Source organism: Panicum hallii, chromosome 4 (assembly GCF_002211085.1).
Source record: "Panicum hallii strain FIL2 chromosome 4, PHallii_v3.1, whole genome shotgun sequence".
In the NCBI taxonomy this organism is placed as follows: Eukaryota; Viridiplantae; Streptophyta; class Magnoliopsida; order Poales; family Poaceae; genus Panicum; species Panicum hallii.
In genome coordinates this window covers 47,308,144-47,329,237 of record NC_038045.1, presented here as the reverse complement: position 1 = coordinate 47,329,237, position 21,094 = coordinate 47,308,144, and the positions used below count along the sequence as shown (strand labels likewise).

At 50.4% G+C, this 21,094-nt stretch overlaps 3 protein-coding genes across 3 annotated transcripts; all 3 read left to right on the top strand.

Annotated features, from left to right (window-relative positions):
• Window positions 1-1,371: 1,371 nt before the first annotated feature.
• Window positions 1,372-2,860, top strand: LOC112888488 (ribonucleoside-diphosphate reductase small chain-like). Its single transcript, XM_025954709.1, has one exon. It carries the CDS (start codon window positions 1,660-1,662, stop codon window positions 2,677-2,679), a length of 1,020 nt encoding a protein of 339 aa, XP_025810494.1. The 5' UTR covers window positions 1,372-1,659; the 3' UTR covers window positions 2,680-2,860.
• An 889-nt stretch (window positions 2,861-3,749) lies between these two features.
• On the top strand, window positions 3,750-7,541 carry LOC112888416 (signal recognition particle 9 kDa protein). Its single transcript, XM_025954626.1, has 4 exons — window positions 3,750-4,176; window positions 4,284-4,352; window positions 7,079-7,172; window positions 7,272-7,541. The coding sequence occupies exons 1-4, from the start codon at window positions 4,105-4,107 to the stop codon at window positions 7,346-7,348; spliced, it is 312 nt and encodes a 103-aa protein (XP_025810411.1). The 5' UTR covers window positions 3,750-4,104; the 3' UTR covers window positions 7,349-7,541.
• Window positions 7,542-16,719: 9,178 nt separating this feature from the next.
• Window positions 16,720-20,473, top strand: LOC112889862 (endoglucanase 17-like). The gene is made up of 4 exons (XM_025956643.1): window positions 16,720-17,064; window positions 17,193-17,603; window positions 17,718-17,972; window positions 19,676-20,473. The coding sequence occupies exons 1-4, from the start codon at window positions 16,843-16,845 to the stop codon at window positions 20,327-20,329; spliced, it is 1,542 nt and encodes a 513-aa protein (XP_025812428.1). The 5' UTR covers window positions 16,720-16,842; the 3' UTR covers window positions 20,330-20,473.
• The last annotated feature ends 621 nt before the right edge of the window (window positions 20,474-21,094 follow it).

The following is a 21,094-nucleotide window of genomic DNA, read 5'->3' as shown; positions in this document are numbered from 1 at the left end:
TGGGCCTTTCTGGTAGCGAGACAGAAATCTTTATTGTGTTCACGTTTGGGTGTAGTGACTGACTGACTGAATTGAAGCAAATAGCCGTGTGAGAAAAGGCTTGCACGTTTAAGCAGAAGGGGCACATGAGGAATTGGCTTGTGAGCGTAGCAGGGGAGGTAGCTGCGGTGGTTGTGGAATTGCCCGTGTCCAAGCACCGTGTTATGGCTTGGCTTGGGAGTGCAGAAGAGAAATCGGTTAAGAATATGGTTACTGCAGTACTGGAGAGTAGAAGCTCAAGAAACTGTTTTCGTTTCGTCCAAGAAGGAGCATTGCATCCCGTGCTTGCTCATAAGCTTTTTCTCATGCTGACTTACCAAGTTCATGCAGTGACAAGGACGAAAGATTAAACGAGTTCTATTGGTGTAAAAGTGTCGGTGTAGCTTTATAAAGCCAATGGTAAAACTCACTCAGTCCTTTGTATTTTCTAAGTTTTAGAAAAGCTTTTTCTGGCAATGATAGAACTCGATGGTGTTTTGTTTTGGAAAGGGTTTTAAAAGGAATGGGACATCGAGCCAGTGATGGGACACTATGCAATAATTATGTTTTATCACAAAACATCTCCTGCCCATATCCACTGCTCCAAAAGAGAGAAAAAGAAAAGAACAGTTAGTATTACCAAAAATAAAACGAAAAAGAAGAAGCAAAAGAAAATAGAAAAGAAATGAAAGAACTAAGAAAGTATAAGTTAGAATTACCAAAAAGAAAAAAAGAGAAGAAAATAAAATTAAAAATTATACAGAAATAAATAGAAACGAGTAATAAATCAAAAGAAAAAAAAACAATATACAAAGGAATAGTAAAACAAAAGGGGGAAGCAAAAATAATATCAAAATTGCCACAAAAAGATTTACATAGCAGTAATTCGGCCTACAAGGCCATTAAGCCCACGAAGTCATCCGTGGCCCATAAATACAATAGCACGTGGCATGTAAGACAAACAAACGGGCCACCGGAAACAAGAAGAACGAAGGCCCGTCCCGTAACCACAAATCCAGCATGGAGTGGCCTTGTCCAGACATGAGCCGTTGTGGGCCACAGCTGTTTCATCCCGCATGTGCTACTTTACTTACTGTGTGTAGGCGACAGAACGAAATTTGGGAGAGCGGCGGTCCATAGAATCCGTTAGCCCACGATATAAAGAAAGGCCCAAATCTAACGGCCCACGCAAGCCCAATCGCACTTTCCTCTACATGACCTCAGACAGGTCCAAGCTCCCATTTCACCGAGGCGTCCCCGACACGCCAACCCCGGACGGCCAATCCGAAACGGCCAACACGCAGCGCCGATCTCCTCCTCCCCTCGCTTCCTCCCCCCGGCGCGCCGCTCGCCGCCCGCAAAATTCCCCCGAAATTTTCAAATCCCCCGGCAAAATCAAAATTTTCCCCAATCTTCCGTCGCACGGCGCGCCTCCCTCCTACCCTTATCCGCTCCCGCCTCCTTCCCTCGCAAGCCAGCGCCAACCCCGTTCCAATTCAAAATCTCCCCCCAAATCTCCAATCCCCCACCTCGCCCTATAAATCTCGCGCCTCCCCGCTCCACTCCGTAACCCATCTCGGAATCCCCCCAATTCCCCATTCCTCAAACCAAATCCCCCCCCCCAACCCAATATCTCCGACGATGCCTGCCGCGCCGACACTGGTGCCCGCGTGCGACGCCGAGGAGCCGCTGCTGGCGGAGTCCTCGGACCGCTTCTCCATGTTCCCGATCCGTTTCCCGCAGATCTGGGAGTTCTACAAGAAGGCGGTGGCGTCCTTCTGGACGGCCGAGGAGGTGGACCTCTCCGCCGACGCGCGGCACTGGGACGAGGCGCTGTCCCCCGACGAGCGCCACTTCGTCTCCCACGTGCTCGCCTTCTTCGCCGCCTCCGACGGCATCGTGCTCGAGAACCTCGCTTCGCGCTTCATGTCCGACGTGCAGGTCGCCGAGGCGCGGGCCTTCTACGGCTTCCAGATCGCCATCGAGAACATCCACTCGGAGATGTACTCGCTGCTGCTCGAGACCTACATCCGCGACGGCGCCGAGAAGGACCGCCTCTTCCGCGCCATCGACACCGTGCCCGCCGTCCGCCGCAAGGCCGACTGGGCCATGCGCTGGATCGACGGCGGCGAGCGCTTCGCCGAGCGCCTCGTCGCCTTCGCCTGCGTTGAGGGCATCTTCTTCTCGGGCTCCTTCTGCGCCATCTTCTGGCTCAAGAAGCGCGGCCTCATGCCGGGCCTCACCTTCTCCAACGAGCTCATCTCCCGCGACGAGGGCCTGCACTGCGACTTCGCCTGCCTCCTCTACGACCTCCTCCGCAGCAAGCTCGACGAGGCCCGCGTCCGCGAGATCGTCGCCGACGCCGTCGACATCGAGCGCGAGTTCGTCTGCGACGCGCTCCCCGTCGCGCTCGTCGGCATGAACGGCGCCCTCATGAGCCAGTACATCGAGTTCGTCGCCGACCGCCTGCTCATGGCGCTCGGGTGCAGGAAGATGTACAACGCCGCCAACCCCTTCGACTGGATGGAGCTCATCTCGCTGCAGGGCAAGACCAACTTCTTCGAGAAGCGCGTCGGCGACTACCAGAAGGCCTCCGTCATGAACAGCCTCAACGGCGGCGGCGCGGCCAACCACGTCTTCAGCCTCGACGAGGACTTCTGAGCCGTGATGCCTGGCTACCCCCGATAATCTTATTTGCTTTCGCCGCTTGCTAGTTCTATCTAGTAGTAGCTCGGAAATACATGTACTCCGCGACGGCGCGGTGGTGTTTGAGTTGCTGTATTACTGGTTCCTGTTCGTGATGTAATGTATAATCGGTTCCTCAGTACACCGGCTTTGCTCTCATGGAGTCATGGTGCTCGACGCATTGTCCATGCAAGCGCGTTCCGCCGCCGTGGCGTTCGACGAAACGCCCAGGCGAGCGTGCGCCTCGCCGTCGGCGCGGACGGGGTGTTCGACGGAATGCGTCAGGAGACGGGCGGGGATGTGGGGAGCATCAGCCGTCACGGACTAGGGTTTTAGGGGCAGCGCCGGCCCGGTTCCATTGGCGGTTTGCGGCGCGCCGGATCTCGCCGGCCTGGCGCTTCATCCTCTTTTACTCGCCGATCTCGTTCTGTGGCGCGCGGTAAAAACGAAAGAAATCATTGAGTATTGTACGGGGAGTTGGTGTGCGGTTCTGGCCGTATCTTGTTGGTGACCCGGGCGCGACCCGTATCCACGTCAAAGCGTCATTTCGTGTGTGATACGAGATTTGGTTGATGGTTACTAATCGCCTTTTCTTGCGTGCTAAGAGATTGGCCACATGTTTGTATGGCAGCTATGCGGCCACATGCCAGGCACAAAATAAACTCCTGCGTTTTTTTTTTCTTTTTCTATGTGCAAGAATTGTGCTATTCCGCTAGGTAATACTCCAAAGCGTCCAGAATACTTCACACATTTGATGCAAACACACAGTTTGCGTTTCAGATTCCTTTCACCCATTCACCGCCCATTGATGCCTCATGGCAAACCTGACTGAAAAGCAGATGCTACATGTGCGCGGGCCTTGTTCCCTCCAAAGGAGACCAAAAGGTCAATGCACCTAAGGAAGCCCATGTGCACAGCAGCCCATCAAGAGTTTTCCACTCTCAGCCCGGCCCTCGGTCCGCAAGGCTGCCGCCGCACAAAACTCATCCCACTTCGGGAATGCGACACCCCAAGGCCCAAGCAGCGGCACTACTCCAATCTAATCTCCCCTTCGTCAAAGAAAAAGAAAAAAAAATCCCGTCTGCCCGAACCCCGCCGCACGCCACGTCCGCCGGCCCCGTCCTCGTCCTCCCCGACTCCCCGTCCCCATCTAGCACGCGCCAGTTTCCTCCCGCCCGCCTCGCCGGCGTCCTCTCCGTCCGCGGGCAGCCTCCCTTGCGTCGGCGTCCTCTCCGTCATCCCCATCCGCATCCAGGCGTCCTCTGTTGTCTGTTCAACACCCAAAGCAAATCCTATTTAAACCGCGACGGTCTCTTTTCGCCGGTAGGAGCGCCACCCCAGATCCGACCACGCCACCCCCACACCGCGCCAGCGCCGAATCCGTCCCTCGCCGCCGCAGCCATGGTGTACGTGGATTCGTGGGACGAGTTCGTGGAGCGGTCCGTGCAGCTCTTCCGCGCCGACCCCAGCGCCGTACGCCGTCGCTACCCCGATCTCCTCCCCTTTATCCCCTGAATCCCCTCCCGCTTCGTTCCGAGCGTTCGATTTAACCTAACCAGTTTGCGCACGTGTCTCTGCAGACCCGCTATGTGATGAAGTACAGGCACTGCGAGGGGAAGCTCGTGCTCAAGGTCACCGACGACCGTGAGGTACCGCGCCTGACCTTTATTTACTAAGATTTGCTTCTATGCTGTTACTGGTGTTGGATCGAACATGGAAGCCTGGTAGATGGTGTGTTCTATATTGTATATGCTATTGTGGCCATGCAATTGTGCAAATTGCAGGGGACTTGTGCTGATCTAGACAAATTTGACTTCATTAGAGTAATCATCTGTGTCTCATAAGGTTGTTTGTTGTGTTGATTTTGTATGAGAAACCAGGATATTTGGCAGTATGTGACCTAAAATTCAGCATTCTTAAAATGTATTGGACCATTGGCAACATCTGTTTGAGGGTAGGAAAACTAAGAATAATTGTTTCTGGAATGACTCATTCATATCTCAAAATCTTAGTGATTATGTGGCACTAGTGAATATTACTCTTGTGTGTAATTAGTCAAAATTAGTCGTGAAAAGCAGTTACCAAATGATGGCATGCATGGTTTTCCTTTCCACTTTAAAAAATTATTATTATTTACAAGTCAATTGCTCGTAGTTCCAGTTAGTTAGTTTTTTAGATGACCATCATATATGAACTGTTTTCTGTTAGTTGGATAATGAAGGATGCTGTTTGTAAGGCGCTTATTCTAGTGGGGAACACTGTTTTCTGTCTTATCTGCAGCTTTTATGCATTTTCCAGTAGAGTAATGCAGGTCTTGTGTAGTAATGTAATTTCCACATTGCTTCACTATTCTGGAGCCTCCCTCTCTTGAATTTGCACAAATCACTGCAATAAATGTCACCATATGTCATATGGCCGTGCAGCTGATTGCTCTCAGCATAAGCGAACTGTGGTAAAGCTTAAACATCAATTGTGGAACTATGTAGGCATAGGTTTCCTAGCACAAATGCATGCTTGGACATTGCCTTTCTACAATGGATTTCCTACAATATATGATTGATTGTTATAGTTCTGCAAGGGAGGTTTACTGTCAGATCAAGTCTTTAGTTGGATAGGTATTTTATTAGAAACCTTCTTCACCTAGGACATCTACCTTCAAGTTGATGTTGAATAAATGTTACTGAGTTTAGAATGTCTTGAGCTAATATAAACATTATAGTACTTTCAAGAAAGCACTTCGCTTGCAGAACCTTCAGAATGTGGCATCTACTTCGTAGTTATTTACTTGCAAATAGTAGAGTAATCTTTGAAGGTTTACTGGATCGTATTTACATGCTTATCCTTGTGATCTCTAACTGAGATAAATTATTAAACTATGAGCTGTGTTAGTTTGTTGTGGTCATCAATCTCGTGTGTTGATGTTTTCTGATGAATAAGCTGCCAGTGTAAGAGTTCCAGCTAAAAGCTAACTTTACTGCCTAAAATCTTTTTTTTTTGAATGAGCAATACAATGGAATTTTACTGTTTGTGCAAATATCAGTATCAATGAATTGATGCTTGTAGCCAAATATGAGGCAGTGAGTTAGGATTTTCTATTGATAGATTCCACCTATATTGAATAACAAGATTAACACGCTATGATGACAAAATAGTAGCTACATATTACATATATCCAAAGACGCTCAGAATATGGAATAGAGAAGTTCCTCTAATGCTGTTATTGGTGCTGATTTTGTCATCATAGTTTTGACGTCAAATTGTTCTGTAGCCCAATGCTAACTAGGCTTCTGTGGTAGCCATTGTTTCACATGATTGGTTTTCTTTTTTAGAAAAAAAAATCCATTTAGATCTAACGGTTAGATCTCCTAAAATTCCAATCATCTTTTGATAGTCTAATTAGTGGTGATTAGTTTATTGAAATTGTTCTATATGAAACAATATATGGTATATTCCAAACTCAATTGTTTACTATGCAATTTCATTCATAGTTCATATTACACATATAGATTGTTCTAATTGTTAAAGCACTAATAAGACCACTTCCAAATTGTTAAAGTGGTACTCAAAACCCATATGCCTTGCCACACGTCTGTTTGAACAAATGAATTTGGATGTCTTTTTTTTCAGAATAATTTTTATGCCTCATGCTATCACGCTGGCATGCACTTAATTTTCTATTTTTAGGAGCAGGAGCAAATGCAATGCACTCCTGCACTCCTGTCTGATGTCTTTGACTGTGTTATCTAAACTGTCCATAATGGTCGTCACATGTTAGGTCCATGTTATACTTACTTATCTAGTTGTAAACACCTTTTTCCCGACAAATTAATTTTTTTTGGACTTATAAGAGCCTACCCCAGCTTGGGAACAACAGGTTTTGTTGTTGCTGTTTTCTTTTGTAAAAAGATTGACCTTGCGTTTCCAGTTATCGCCTTTCATACATGGTCCAGTATGTTGCATCAAAAGCACATATTTTAATTGACCAGTACTGTTGTTATGCATTGAGATAAGCATACTTGTGGAAGGCATTGCTTCAGTTAATATTGTCATGATTGCTTCATTTAGGTTGTGTTTTATGTTGGTTTGTATTTGCCAATGTACTGCAGATTCAGTTGTTAATGTGCTGTAATGAAAGCCAGAACCTCGAACTTGCCATAGTAGTATTACATCTTGCTTGTTTGTTACAGGAGCAAGCATTGTGTATTCTAAGCTTAGAAAAGTACCTAATGATATAAAAAACCAGACCTCTAGTTGTGTAACTTATTACTAGTTGCTCGAAAGGCCATTAATTGATAGGTAATGTGTCTGCATGTTGAATGAAGTTTGATTGAAATTAAGTATCCCTGCTTTGCTGACCTAAGTTTATTGCCCACAGTGCTTGAAGTTCAAGACAGATCAAGCTCAGGATGCAAAGAAGATGGAGAAGCTCAACAACATCTTTTTTGCTCTCATGACCCGTGGGCCTGATGGTACTATGCTTTGTTTCTCCAGGGTTTACAATCACTGAAGATGAGGCACTGAATTTTATTGTTTCACTAATTCGGGTTCCTATTCTCTGGATCGTGCAGCTGATATCAGCGAAGTTTCAGGGAAGGAACAGGCAGAACAACAGCAATCGAAGAAAGGGCGTGGCAGGAGGCAGTGATGCCTGCCTTGCTCCTGATTTCCTTCGGAAAATTCACAGCTAGGATGGTGGATTGACGTGTCATTTGACTCTTGTCCCTACAATGTTACCCTCAAGGAATTTTGAACGATCTTGGACATTTTCCAGTGCAGAACCAATATCATGCTGAATCTATCATGAGTTCATGATCAAAGAAACACCCAATCCTTGACCACTTTTTTTCGCACATGGGGCGTTTATCTTGTTGTTTCCTAGTATGGGGAATATGACTAGATAATCTGCCTGATCTTAATCTTATCCTGTGTACTGCGTATGTGGCCACACGGTATTTTGCAGAGCATACCGAATACTTGATATCGTGCAACTATGGCGATGATGATGCAGTATGGGCGGGCCGCGGGCCTGAGATGGTATGGCAGTTAGCGTGACAACAGGGCGCAGTGTGCACATGCATCTCTGGCGACTGAGAGCCGGCAAAACTGTTGTTTTGCTGCGCGTCATTTGTATTCGGGATGAGATGTGCTCGCGCATGCGGCTAAGTGTTGGCTGTCTCTTCCCCTGTTCTTCACCACAGCAGGGCTGTAGGATCACGGTAACATGGCCGGCCTCCGATCTGCAGACTCACACATGGGGATGAAGGTTATCGTGTCGTACTGTTGTCACATGTCTGGTTTCAGTTGTTGCCTCAGTATGCAATGAGACGATGGCAGAGCCTGAAAGACACGGTAGCCCAAGCCGTGGAGGGTCATGGGTCTTGCTTTAAGGGCAAGGTTCAACAGGCGGAGACGTAGCTAGCTAATGTGATTCTCTATCCTACGTGCAATATAAGGAAATGAGAGGTGAATAGGTGCAACTAATAGTGTATTTAAAGAAGAGAGAGTATATAATAGTGTTTCTTTTTTTTCTCACCTCCATCTCAGCTAGTTACGTAGCTAGTGCCATTGCGGTGCTGCAGATGCTCTAACAACAAAGAACACGGCAACCAAACCGCGGGTCAGATTCCTAGGACACTGGGCTAAAGGAGCTGACAAAGGCTCACATCCTTTGACGGTCGCCGTGTTCTCCCTGACCCTGACATTGCTGGTCAAACCGTTTCTCTGAGAATCTTTTCAGCAGATGAAGCTTTTCTTGGTAGTGGCCTGTGGCCATGCTGAAAGGTTCGCAGAGAAGAAAAAATAATATAATTCAGTAGTGAACAGACGAGCTGCTTGGTTTGCCCTACGACTAGTGGGCTAGTGGCCAAGTGAGAACTCATCAATTTTGGTCACCGAAATGAACTAGTAAGACGGTTAGATAGAGCGAATGACATGCCAAACTTTAGCACACTATCAAATGGTGGTGAAAACTGATCAAAGTAGTACGTACGGTCTACGGAGTAGCCATTAGTAAGTAGTAGATGAAGTCTGGATATTCACTGTCCTGCTGCGGATAGTCTCGCCGTTGCTGATGATCGCGGCGATTCTCTCCCCGCCGGCCTGCCCTCTTTCTGCCCGCTGTAAAGCGACAAGACGTGCGGCTACTCTTCCCAGTAAAAATCATGGCCGGAGGAGCAGCCGCTGCTAGCGCCTGGCGAAACCCACCGGTCTAACGAGCGCCACGCCTGTGTCACCTCCGGCCGGCAGGCTTTCGGTGCCCGGCTGCCGGCTAGGCATGTGTTCTTCGGCTGGCTGGCTCGTCCGGTCGTCCCGTGTCTCTTGGCGTTGTCCTCAAAAGCTCCCGTTCTCGCTACTCTAGGCCGTTTGCACCGTTCGTACGTGCAAACCAAACAAGCACGGCTTTCGAGCTGGTGACCGTCCGGCCTCGCCGTTCCTCCGGCGCAAACCACAACGGCCCCATTTACTACGGCGGCTCAGCTGGCCTTGGGCACTGACATGTGGGTCCCATGCCAAGGTTGCGTGGCACACAGTTGGAAAAGCCAGTTTTGGAATAAGAGAGTCTGTTCATAAAATCGATCTGCTTTCCGTCCTATGGGTAGAGATGGTACTCGAAAATCATGGTCCTTATCCATCCTTCACAATTCAATTTAGCCTTACTCAAAAATATATAATATTTTGATCCAGTCCTCATTAAGTTTGGGTCTCAAAATTTATTAGGCTAAATTTTTTAGCCCTTTACCACCTCTAGGCTATGGGTCTGGAGTTTGATTTTAGACATGCATTTAGCGTATTTTTTCTTTCACAAATCAATATGCAGATATACCAGTTAAATTTAAGATCACATCTGCATCTCTTGTTGTGTCACAACACGAGAGGTGTAACTTGTCAAAACATTGCAAGCTATTACTTTAGCTACACATCTCTTGCTTTAAATCGCCCGTAACATGTGGAAAACCGATGCCGCAATTAGAAGAGAGAAAATCCGAGCATCGATTTTACCATTGCAGTCCGCGATGCTCGATAAGAAATTTCTAACCTCGACGCCAGTACAATCCTTGATGCCCAGTGAATAAATAATGCCGCAAACCTACACCGACAAGAATACTCGATACTAGTTAGAGTTCCATCGTAAGCTGTCAGCAAACTTTTTCTTTTATTTATTTGCTATATGGGTCTTACAGCTGAAAAAAGTTGAAAAAAGTTAAACTCGACCGGTGGGGAAATGACTGTTTTTATAATATTATTGTAAAGAAGAAGCTCAACCTTCTTCCGGTCAATAAAATCCTCCGAACTCTAGCATTGCCGGTGAGTAGGACTTTTTTCAAACGTCCGAATATAACCTAAATGAGGTTGGCCATAACCAGACACGTCAATTCCACCGTGTAAATATGCGGTGCCTACAAGGTGCAAGACCGGGGGCTCGAACCCCCCGACCGTTTTTGTTGCCCATCGGCGAGACAACCAACACGCTATGCGTTTGCTGTCTCGTATCCGAGGACTGTACGTTGCAGCCAAATGGAGGATCCAGCATCGTGTGTGAGAGGAAGTTTAAAGCATCGTTGAATTTGCATCGCACTTGGATGCTATTAGCAACAGTTCTGTGACGCCCTAGGTGTCAAATTTGTAAAACATTAGGGAAGAATGAGTAATGTATGTATTGAATTGAGTGAAATTGTGTGAATGTGTGGAAATAAGGACTTATGTGTAAATTTTCAAAAAAATATGAGTCCTTTTATGCAAAATATTTGAATTATAAATGTAATTTCCAATTTTAACTAGGGATCAAAGCGTAAGAGTGTTAGTCATCATTGCAGTGCATAAAACTTGCAATTAAGTCCAAAAATATATGAAATTTACCCTAATAAGGACAAAAACTTTAAAAGTTTGAATTAAGTCCAAAGTTTTTAAATAAAGCTCTATCCTTTGAGTTTTTGAATTTGAACCCTAAATAGAAATTGTAGGGTTTGAAAAGTTCTAAAACTTTTATTCTGACCATTTTCTCATTTGAGCTTTAGAATAGTAGGAAATTTTGTGTTATAGTGAGGTCCCTGGAGTTTTTGAAGTTCATAACTCAGCCCCTGGCGCCCCTCCCTTCTTCTTCCTCTGCTCCCCCTCTGCCGCGCAGCAGCGCCGCCGCTGGCTGCCATGACGCGCCTCCTGAGGCCCCTGCTTGCCTCTCCTGGCATCCACGCATCGCCCCCGAGCTCGGCCACCACCTCAGCGCTCCCCCACTGGCCTTCCCCGAGCGTGACACGCTGCTCCGCCGCCCGACCGAACCACCTTGCCGTCGCAGGCCGCCGCAGCTCACCGTCGCTGCAGCTCTGCCGGTGCCACCTCCTGCTCTAGCAGCTCCCACGCGTTGCCCCCAGGCCGGCCGTCGCCCTAGCTCTTCTCCTCTGGCCTTCTCCCGCGCGCGCCACGCCGCCCCGCCTCTGCCCGAGCTCCGCCCGGCCGCCACGTCATGCCGCCGGTCGACAACAGCTGCTACTGCTCGCCGTGCTTTCTCCTGGTCTTAAATCATGCTCCAGGACGCTCCTCGACTTCTTTTACCCCTCACGCGCCCGCTGTTGACTTCTTCTGTTCGATTGCTTTCACCGGACCTCCGCCGCAGCCCCTGCCCGCCGCCATGGACAGCTCGCCCCGCCCCTTCTCAAGCCACACCATCACCTCCAGCAGCTTTGCCGTGCTCCTATGAAGCTCGCCCACCCTTCAGTCGACTTCTTTGAGCTCCAGTTTGGCCTTCTCAACGCTTGCCGGTGTTCTTCTCCTCCGCCATCGTCACGGTCACCATCGGTCACCTCTTTCCCATAGCCGTTAGTCTCAATTGAATGCAGCAGTGCATCACCCGTGGCTCATCGATGCTCGTGCGTAGGACCTTCACCGCCGTTGATCACCGGAGCATCGCCGTCGCCGTCGACCTCTCCGCCGCCGCCTCGGTTTGCCGTGGGAACCTACTTTCCCGACTACCCCAATCCTCGCCAAGGTGCTCAATCGAACCACCTTGCTCCCCTCGAGCTTCTCCCCAACCTCTGGACCACCACCGGTGAACCCCCTCGCCAGAACACCGCCGCGATAGTCGAGCTCCATCGCCGCCACCTCGGGTCGTCGTCGTTCCACCCCCTCCGGTCGACCCCGACCATCACATCACCCCCAGCAAGGACATCCCTAGTCCCCTGATTCTCCCTAGCCGGTTCCCCCTCGCCACCGGCGGCCACCATCGCCGAAATTTGGCCGACGAGTCTCAGCTCTCTTCCCCGACGAGCCAGAGATTTGATTGCATCGATTTAAATCTTTCTATGGGCCTGACTGCAAGATTTTAGTCCCTCCCTTCCAATTCAAATCGGTGATCTTTAAAAATTTGTAAGAATTTTTAGAAAATTCAGAAAAATGTCAAACCAGTTTTGTTTAAATCCTTGAAGTAAACTCTACAACTTTTGTGTTATAACCTTGAGCTGATTAATTAAGTAAATATTTTGAATTAGAATAAATACTAGAAAATGGGTGTGCTAATTAGATCTCTTGATCCATAGCTGTGCTGGTAATAAAATTTGAAACATAGGACATGTGTCTCATGTATAGCTCTAGGTAAAATTTATAGACTCATAACTGTTTCCTAGCTATAATGTTCAAGTGTCTTTGTGTTATATTGATGAAAGCTTTAGGATTTATTAAAAGATGAGTCTGTTAATGTTAGTAGCTAAAAATTTTACCCTAACTTCCTTTCAGCATGTTTAATTCATGATATAATTTTGAACATCAGTAGCATAGAGTAGCTTAAGTTATAAATTTAGTCTTAGATTCAAAGATAATTCATGAATAATAGTTTTGGTTTATGAAAATTTATGAAATTAAATTAGAGGGTTACTTTTGAGTAGTGTAATATATTCACAAAATTGCAGCACAAGATATCATGTTGAACTTCTGATATAAATAGAACTTAATATCACAATACTGTTTTTGTTTATTTTATAGCATAATTGCTATAAGGATAAAATTTTTGATAAAATCACAATAGCTTAGATTCAGATCAGCCTTTTTCCAGTAAAATTTATATCCTTAGGTTTGCAGTAAATCAAACTAGAAAAATAATTTATGATCTAGATATTGTTCGATTGAAATTAAGTAATGTAATTTAATACTCGATAAATGACTGCCCGTAGAAGAAATTTTATTAACTTGTTAGATTGCAACTTTATCGTAAAATGTAATGGAAGTATATGCATTACCTTAACTATAATGTTTGCATATCATGCAGACTCGACAACTCTCGCTGACGGAGATTACCAGCTAATCCCGGAACCAGAAGGGGATATTGCTGAAGACCCCAGGAACGTTATCGCAGATTTAACAAAAGCCCCGAACCCCGGTTCGGAAACTTTTAGTATTAACATCTCTGACCCTAGCCCCACCAGCGAAAGCAAGCTCCGAACATAAATCGCTATTTTTACTACACTGCAATTTATATATCTATGTATGTCTACTTGGACATTTAAGTTTCTAGGACTTGTATTCAAACCTTAGTTGCATATTCCTAGGAACCTATGTAGTAAATACTAGAACCTGAGTCTGACTAGTTGCTAAGCTAATAGGACCGTTAGAAGTCGAGTGATTCCCTGTCACTCGCGAGCTTTATAGGAGTTGCAATGTTTATATTTCTGCAACCACTATAAGGATGACGGACGGGGTTGTGATTATGAATCATGATCTTGGTAAAAACCCCGTCTGTGTTGTTGAAAATTTGATAAGTTCGCAGTGTATAGTAGCGGTGGTTAAGCGTTTGAAAGTACTAGCCACATGCCGTGAAATATGGTAAGCGGTAAGCCTAGTAACCGATCGACCGGAGGAGTGGACATACCCCCCACCACTCGTAATTTGGTTTTTCATACACGCACCGATGTGCGGGAATACGTTCCGCACAGCGGACAGGAGTACGGTCATGTAGTCGCGCTACAGACGTACGTCCTGCACATTGGATGTGCGTATGATCCTACAGTCGCTTGTGGTGGCACTGATCCACGAGTCGGAACGAAAGGCAAACGGTTGCTTCAGAATGATCATTGGATGTTCCAAGCGTGTGAGTTAGGTTTACCCTTGTAAGGTTTTGAAATTCGATTCAGAATCGTCCGTTTCGCGCGGAGATTGAGACTGTTTGATCCCTTTGCCACATAGAGTAATAAGAGTAACCTTACGATGATAAAAAATGATGTTTAAAAATTTCTACCATGCTTGAGTAGTTATAGCTGCTTACCTAGAATGAATAATCAATTAGAACCTGGAAGCTAAAAGTTGAAATTAAGGAACTACTCTTTGTTGCTTTTCAGCTGAAACTATACCCAGAACCATTATAAGCTTTCATAGTCTAGCTACATGGCTAAGTATACCATGAAATGGGTAAGCCTTGCTGAGTATTAGAATACTCAGCCTTGCAATGTGACTTTTGTTCCAGATAATCCACCTGTGGACTCTACTTTGCCTGTGCCCTGGCCCTATGTCCTTCCCGATGGTTGGTCCGTGGAGTGGGATCCGTCCCCGGACCACACAGGTCCGTTCGAGTGATGTTGAGCTTGGGCTTAGCTCGATATACTTTCCGCGACGTCTGAATGTGTCGCATTTTATGTTCCGTTGCAGGTACTTTAACTCTGAACAGTTTTGTATAAATTTATACTAGTTAAGTCTTGCTACTATGTATGTTTGAATACTAATGTAATATTATGTCTATGGTGTAAAATTATCGGTGATTGTATATCTGAACTCGTCTTCGTGCGAGGTACCTTATTTTGATCCTGAGTTAGGTGGTTTATCGGAACTTACCCGACAGACCACGGAGTTACACCGTTTGAAGTGCGGTTGAGTACTTACTGCCTTCCGAGAAAGAATCATCGCACTTGAGTCGGTGCAATTCAGGTTGGTTGTGCCACAAGTTTTTGATGGTTGAGTAGAGGCATGTGCCACTCTAGCTGAGGTGGAAAATGGAGGTAGCTGGTTGGAGTGAACGGCGAGGATCATGCTACATATTTAGGATAATCTAACTTATTAGTTATTGGTTAATGTGCGTTGACTTTTCATTCATTTTAATCTGGATTTGCAAAATTGAGTTTGTTCTTGTAAGATATACCAACAGGAAATCAAAAAAATGAAACACCAGTGCATTTATTTATTTTTTTCTATGAACGTACTTAACGTTTAACAAAATTTTGCTCAAAATTATTCTTCTAATGTTTTTTTCTGACAACCTAAAGCTCACCTAATTAAACATATTGAGCACTTGTGAGTTGTGAACAGGTTGGTGTACCTCAGAGCAAGCCCGTTTGGCGGGCCAAGCCTGTCCTCCGCCGGTACACCCACGCCAACCGTTGCCTTCTTGGAGGATTTCCAACAAGGGAGTAGGAGGCAAACATGTCGGCGTGGCGTCACGTGTGTCCGGAGACGTACACCCCCTGGTTTATGGGCAGAGACCGCAGGAGAGAGTAGTACTCCATCTGCCGTCATAAAAAAGCACGACCGGATCTGCTCCCTCACATGGTCGGTTTACTTGGTTAATGGCTATGGACTTCTGGCTACGGGCAGCAGCCGCGCAGATCGTATCCTTGTACCAGCTGCGGCACCACTGTAGCAAGCATACCGGGCGGCTGCACGGTGACCTGCCGATGGACCTGCGCCGACAGGCTCTGCTCTGATCGACGAGGGACCAGTGCTTTTACCGTGTCACTCACTGCACGGCCCACTCCGACCTTTGCCATCGGAAACTGGAGCCGCCCCGGCGAGCGATCGGCAGCTCGCAGGATCACCGGCGGCGGCGGCGGCGGCGGGAGGGATGGGCGCCGCCGCGGGCGCACGGTCCTCCCCACGCCCGCCGCCCGGCGTATCGCCGCGCACATGCCTGCCCCACGCCATCGCCGCCGCAGACGTGTACCGTGCGTGCGTCGGCTGCCCAGCGAGCGAACCCACGTCGTCACGCGACGAGCTCGATCGCCGGCGGCCGGGGCCCTCGCCAGATCCAGAGGCTCCAAGCTCTCATCCTCTCGACCCGTCACGTCGTGCTCAGGCCTCCTGGGCCTGGCCGGTCTCCGCTTTGACCCTCGCCCAACCCCCTGCGCGGCTGTGCGACCCGGTTCATCATAGTCCTTGCACCGCCGTGACGAGGGTAGTTTACGTTGCGCCGAACCGCTGCTAGCTGGTCGACTGATCGTGCTTGTTTCATGTCATCATGCGGCTATTTGGGTTGACAACATGGATCAGTTATTGTGACGCCATTGCTCACTCTCAATCTCAGCTTCCAAGCATCCAGGGAGGCCGGGCATCACAAGTGCAGCTGTGGATGAAGGCCAGGCAGGCTGTTTACCTGGCGTTCGCGTCTTAAAAAATGGCAGATCTCAGCCAACTTTCAGTCGATGAAGAATGTTTGCACACACTCAACGATTTTATGCCCATGAGACACTATATTGCCCTACTCTTGCAATTGGGTTTTTTCTTATTAAAAAAAATGGGTTTGTAGTGGGGTTAGTTTGACGTGGGGATCATGGTGTAAGCCGCGTGAGCAGCCACATTAAGAGCTATTTTAGCACGATTTCTTAAAGAAGTTAAGAGTTTTATATGAAGCTGTATTAAATAGATATTTTTCCAGCAGTTTTATCTATGAAGCATCCAGTGAAACTATTTTTAACTTGCATTAGGGAGGAGAAGTTGGAAATCGTAATTTTGTCCAGCTTCTCTCGCAAACCCATATTTCACTAAACGATTTTAAAAACGGTTTCGAAAGCTATCTTCGTCGGATTTGCCAGAAAAGTCATTTTAAAAATCATTTTAGCAGAAGCTGAAACCGTGGCACACGGAACCTAGCAACCACCGGAGGCACCGCCGCCCGCTATCTCGTAGTGGGCGCCGCCCCGTTCAGACCTGCTCACTTTCCTCTCCCCGATTGGCCGGACTCCCCAGCAGCCCATGTCGCTCTCGCTCGGGCGCCCATCCCCCTCCCTGCGCGGCCTCACATGCCATTTACCACGCCCCAGCGCCGGGCCCCTATAAGTTCCTCTCCCCTCCGGCCGGTGTCCGACCCGCCGCACAGCACCAACCGACTAAACTGCCACCGCCCGCCACTGCACCCTCCCGCCCCCAAGACACAGAAGCCTGTCGTTCCCCATGGCGCGGCCTGTGTCCACGCCGGCGAAGGCGATAGCGGTCGCGGTGGTGGTGTTGGTGCTCCTCGCTGCGTCGCCGGCGGCGCTGGCCCTGCACGACTACGGCGACGCGCTCCACAAGAGCATCCTCTTCTTCGAGGGCCAGCGGTCCGGCCGGCTGCCCCCCGACCAGCGCCTCCGGTGGCGCCAGGACTCGGGCATCCACGACGGCGCCGAGGCCGGCGTACGGGCACCACTCCCTTCCATTCGTTTCTTGTGCACGAACCCTGACGCCATTGGAGGATTTGCATCGCATCGCAATGAGAGCTGAGCTGGTTGGTGAAATGAAACGGTGTACTATGTCTTGTGCAGGTGGACCTGACGGGCGGGTACTACGACGCCGGCGACAACGTGAAGTTCGGGTTCCCGATGGCTTTCACGGCGACGCTAATGTCGTGGGGCCTCATCGACTTCGGGCGCAGCTTCGGCGCGCGCGAGGAGGCAGCGGCCCGGGAGGCCGTCCGGTGGGCGACGGACTACCTGATGAAGGCGACGGCGACGCCCGGGACGGTGTACGTGCAGGTGGGCGACGCGTCCCGCGACCACGCGTGCTGGGAGCGGCCCGAGGACATGGACACCCCGCGCACCGTGTACAAGGTGGACGCCGCGCACCCGGGCTCCGACGTGGCCGCCGAGACCGCCGCCGCGCTTGCGGCGGGCTCCATCGTGTTCCGCGACACCGACCCTGCCTACTCCGAGCGCCTCCTCGACCGCGCTGTCGCCGTAAGCGCGCCGCCGCCCGCCTTCTTGCCCCCTAGCTGCTGACCCGCGACGCCTCCTCCGTTCCAGTGTGACACAAAAAAAAGTTTGCGGTTTTTCATCTTCGTTCTCTGGCAGGTGTTCGCGTTCGCGGACGCGCACCGCGGCGCGTACAGCGGCAGCCTCCGCGCTGCGGTGTGCCCCTGCTACTGCGACTACTCCGGGTACCAGGACGAGCTGCTGTGGGGCGCGGCGTGGCTGCACCGCGCGTCGCGCCGCCGGGAGTACCGCGAGTACATCAAGCGCAACGAGGTGGCGCTGGGCGCCAGCGACGCCATCAACGAGTTCGGCTGGGACAACAAGCACGCCGGCATCAACGTCCTCATCTCCAAGGTAACGGTCACCGCCGTCCGTGGCTTCTATCATCCGTCCCCAATGTTCAGTTCAATGCTGCACCAAACCATTGCGCGCCATTGCATTACGCTTGGTACTCTACTGACGCGAGTTGAGACTCTGGCGTGTACCTTTTGGGTCCAAAAGTGGCCTAGGATTGCGCGACGCTAGGGGCCATGGATGTCTGTCTGGTTTTGGCCCCCTTCTCGTGTCCCTCCCCCGCGTGACGCTGCTGCTCTGCTCCCGTAGTCCCCCCGTAGTAGCATCGGTCCGCGTACAGCAGCCCAGCCCAGACCCCCAAAGCAGCAGAGCAGAGCCACATCACTGCCCTGCCCTGACCTCTGCGCCGCTCCGCTGCACTCGAGCAGCGTCGTCGAGCGCGGCGCGCATATGCCCCACCCTGACCCTGACGTCGTACGTGCCTCCGAGTTCCGGGGCATCCCCTTCGAATTCCAACTTTTTACACTTTCTCCATCATATCAATTTTGGGATATATGCATGAACCACTGAATGTATGTAAAAAAATAATAGTTTAATTGTACATCACGAGACGAATCTTTTTTAAGCCTAGTTAGTCCATAATTAAGATAAAATTTATCAAATACAGACGAAAGCGCTACAGTACTCCGGTTTATAACATTTGCAATTTGGAGAGCATCTAAACAAGTCCCCGGCTCTCCGGTGGACCACCCGCTGCGGTCCGGGATGCCACTGACTCGTCTCATTTGGCATGTCTCCAAGTCTGACGCGTGCTCTTGCAATTTGCCACCATGGCCGTGCTTACTGTATCTGATCCCTTGATGGCTGCTAGTTAGGTCCTGACGGTTGTGGGTTTAGGACTAGACGAAGCCGTAGCGAAGTGGCCCTACTCGCTAGGAGCATGGGCAACGGGACGGGGCCTTTTCGCGCGCGCGCGCTGCTGTAGTGCCGCGCGCGCTTTTGACCCGACACCTGGGTCCGGCCGGCTGCCGGAGAGCATGTTGCCGTGCTGCTCGAGTCACGTCAGCTAGCGTCTCTCCCTCCATGGCGATATACCCCTTCTCGTGAGCGCAGCATTCTCATGTACATTGTACAAGTACTGGGCTGGACTGGTGTGCTTCCGTGCAGTGGGTGGATCTGCAAATCCCCGCAGGCATCAATGCCCTTTCAGGGTTTTCAGCTCAGCCTGTGACTCTGTGAGCTCGGCTGGATTGGGCACTAGCATCTTGTTTATCCACCTAATCATTCTCATCATGGTCTCGTGGATCCTGGCACCCTGCACACCGTTTCACATGCCGGGATTCAGTAGTACTGACGGCCTTCATTTTTCTGTCAAAACAGACCATTAGTGCCTACTGATTAGTAGTATATCCTCTGTACCACTACCATGGGACCAAGATTCTATCTGGATAGACTAATCAACGCATCAGCAGTACCAGTCCAGGCTTTTTGTCAGTGACTGATTAGCGAGTGGCAAGAGCATGTTGTGGCACCGCCGAGGCCCTGGACTCTCTCACTCTCTGCCTCTCTGCCCAATGCCGGCTCTGTGCTTGCACGGCGCCTTTGCAGCTCGATCACGAGTCACGGGGGCCTCGTGTCCCCTGCGAATTACTACGTTCTCATGCTAATTACTGAACCATTACATTGTTAATCATGCATGATGGTACTGATACAAAATCACACTGGGCTGTCCAGCGCTAATCGAAAGGATCGTGCTGCTGCAGGAGGTGCTGATGGGCAAGGACGAGTACTTCCGGTCGTTCCGCGAGAACGCCGACGACTTCATCTGCGGCCTCCTCCCCGGCATCTCCTCCGGCTCCGGGCACCCGCAGATCGACTACTCCCCCGGCGGCCTCCTCTTCAAGGTGGGCAACAGCAACATGCAGCACGTGACGTCGCTCTCCTTCCTCCTCCTCGCCTACTCCAACTACCTCAGCCACGCCGGCGCCCGCGTCTCCTGCGGCGGCGGCGGCGCCTCCGCGGCGTCGCCCGTGCAGCTCCGCCGCGTGGCCAAGCGGCAGGTGGACTACATCCTGGGCGACAACCCGCTGCGGATGTCCTACATGGTGGGCTACGGCCCGCGGTACCCGCTCCGGATCCACCACCGGGCCAGCTCGCTGCCGTCGGTCGCGGCCCACCCGGCGCGGATCGGGTGCAAGGCGGGCGCCGCCTACTACGCCAGCCCGGCGCCCAACCCGAACCTGCTGGTGGGCGCCGTCGTGGGCGGGCCCAGCAACAGCACCGACGCCTTCCCCGACGCGCGCGCCGTGTTCCAGCAGTCCGAGCCCACCACCTACATCAACGCGCCGCTGCTCGGCCTGCTCGCCTACTTCTCCGCGCACCCCGACCTGGAGGCGGCCCAGCTCGGCCGCGACTGAATGAACTAACTAGTCGAGATGGGCGGGCCTTCTGCGTGTGTGGGCCTTTTGTGTGTGTTCTGCGATGCGCCTGGTCCATCGGTCCTGCTCCTGCTACTCTGCATTGCCGATTCAGTAGTAGTGGTGATTGTAGTGTTAGTGTCAGTGTGTGCCGATCCGCTCCTGTAAAAAATGGCAGGAGCAAGGATTGGTCCTAGTGTCAGTGTCCTCTGCTTCTAGTCTTCCACTATGGCAAGCACCTGTATGCCCATGCTTGGACGTGCTTTAAGATCCATAATTTGTGCCTAGCCTTCCTGTGGCGTTTGAGCACGTGGCAACAACACACGTCCCTTTTTTTGTCGGCCACAAGCCCACAGGGACATGTTCATGTGCCGGACCAGGACCATGGTCCGTTCCTTTCAGGCTTTGGGGGTTGTCCTTGCTGGAATCCAAAGGTTGCTTGCTCGAACCAAGCATCCAGCTGCTGGCAGCAGCGCTCATCATTCCGCGCGCGCGGCGGCGTGCTAGCATGGCGGCGTGAGCGTCACCGAGAAGGCGGGAAAGGGGACGGCAGGTGGAAGTGCCATTCCAAAGCGGCGGCGTCCCCTGCTCTCTCGAAGCGTCCCCTGGGCTGGGCCCGCCGCCCGCCGCCGCTAATGGCTCGGCCGCCCGGCAAGTGGCCGGCGCCCGTCACGGCGAGGTACTCCCCGTACGCCCATGTGTGTACGTGACGGTGCGACGCAGATGAGACGTCGCGGGCGCCGGGTGTTTTTGGTCCTTGCGCGG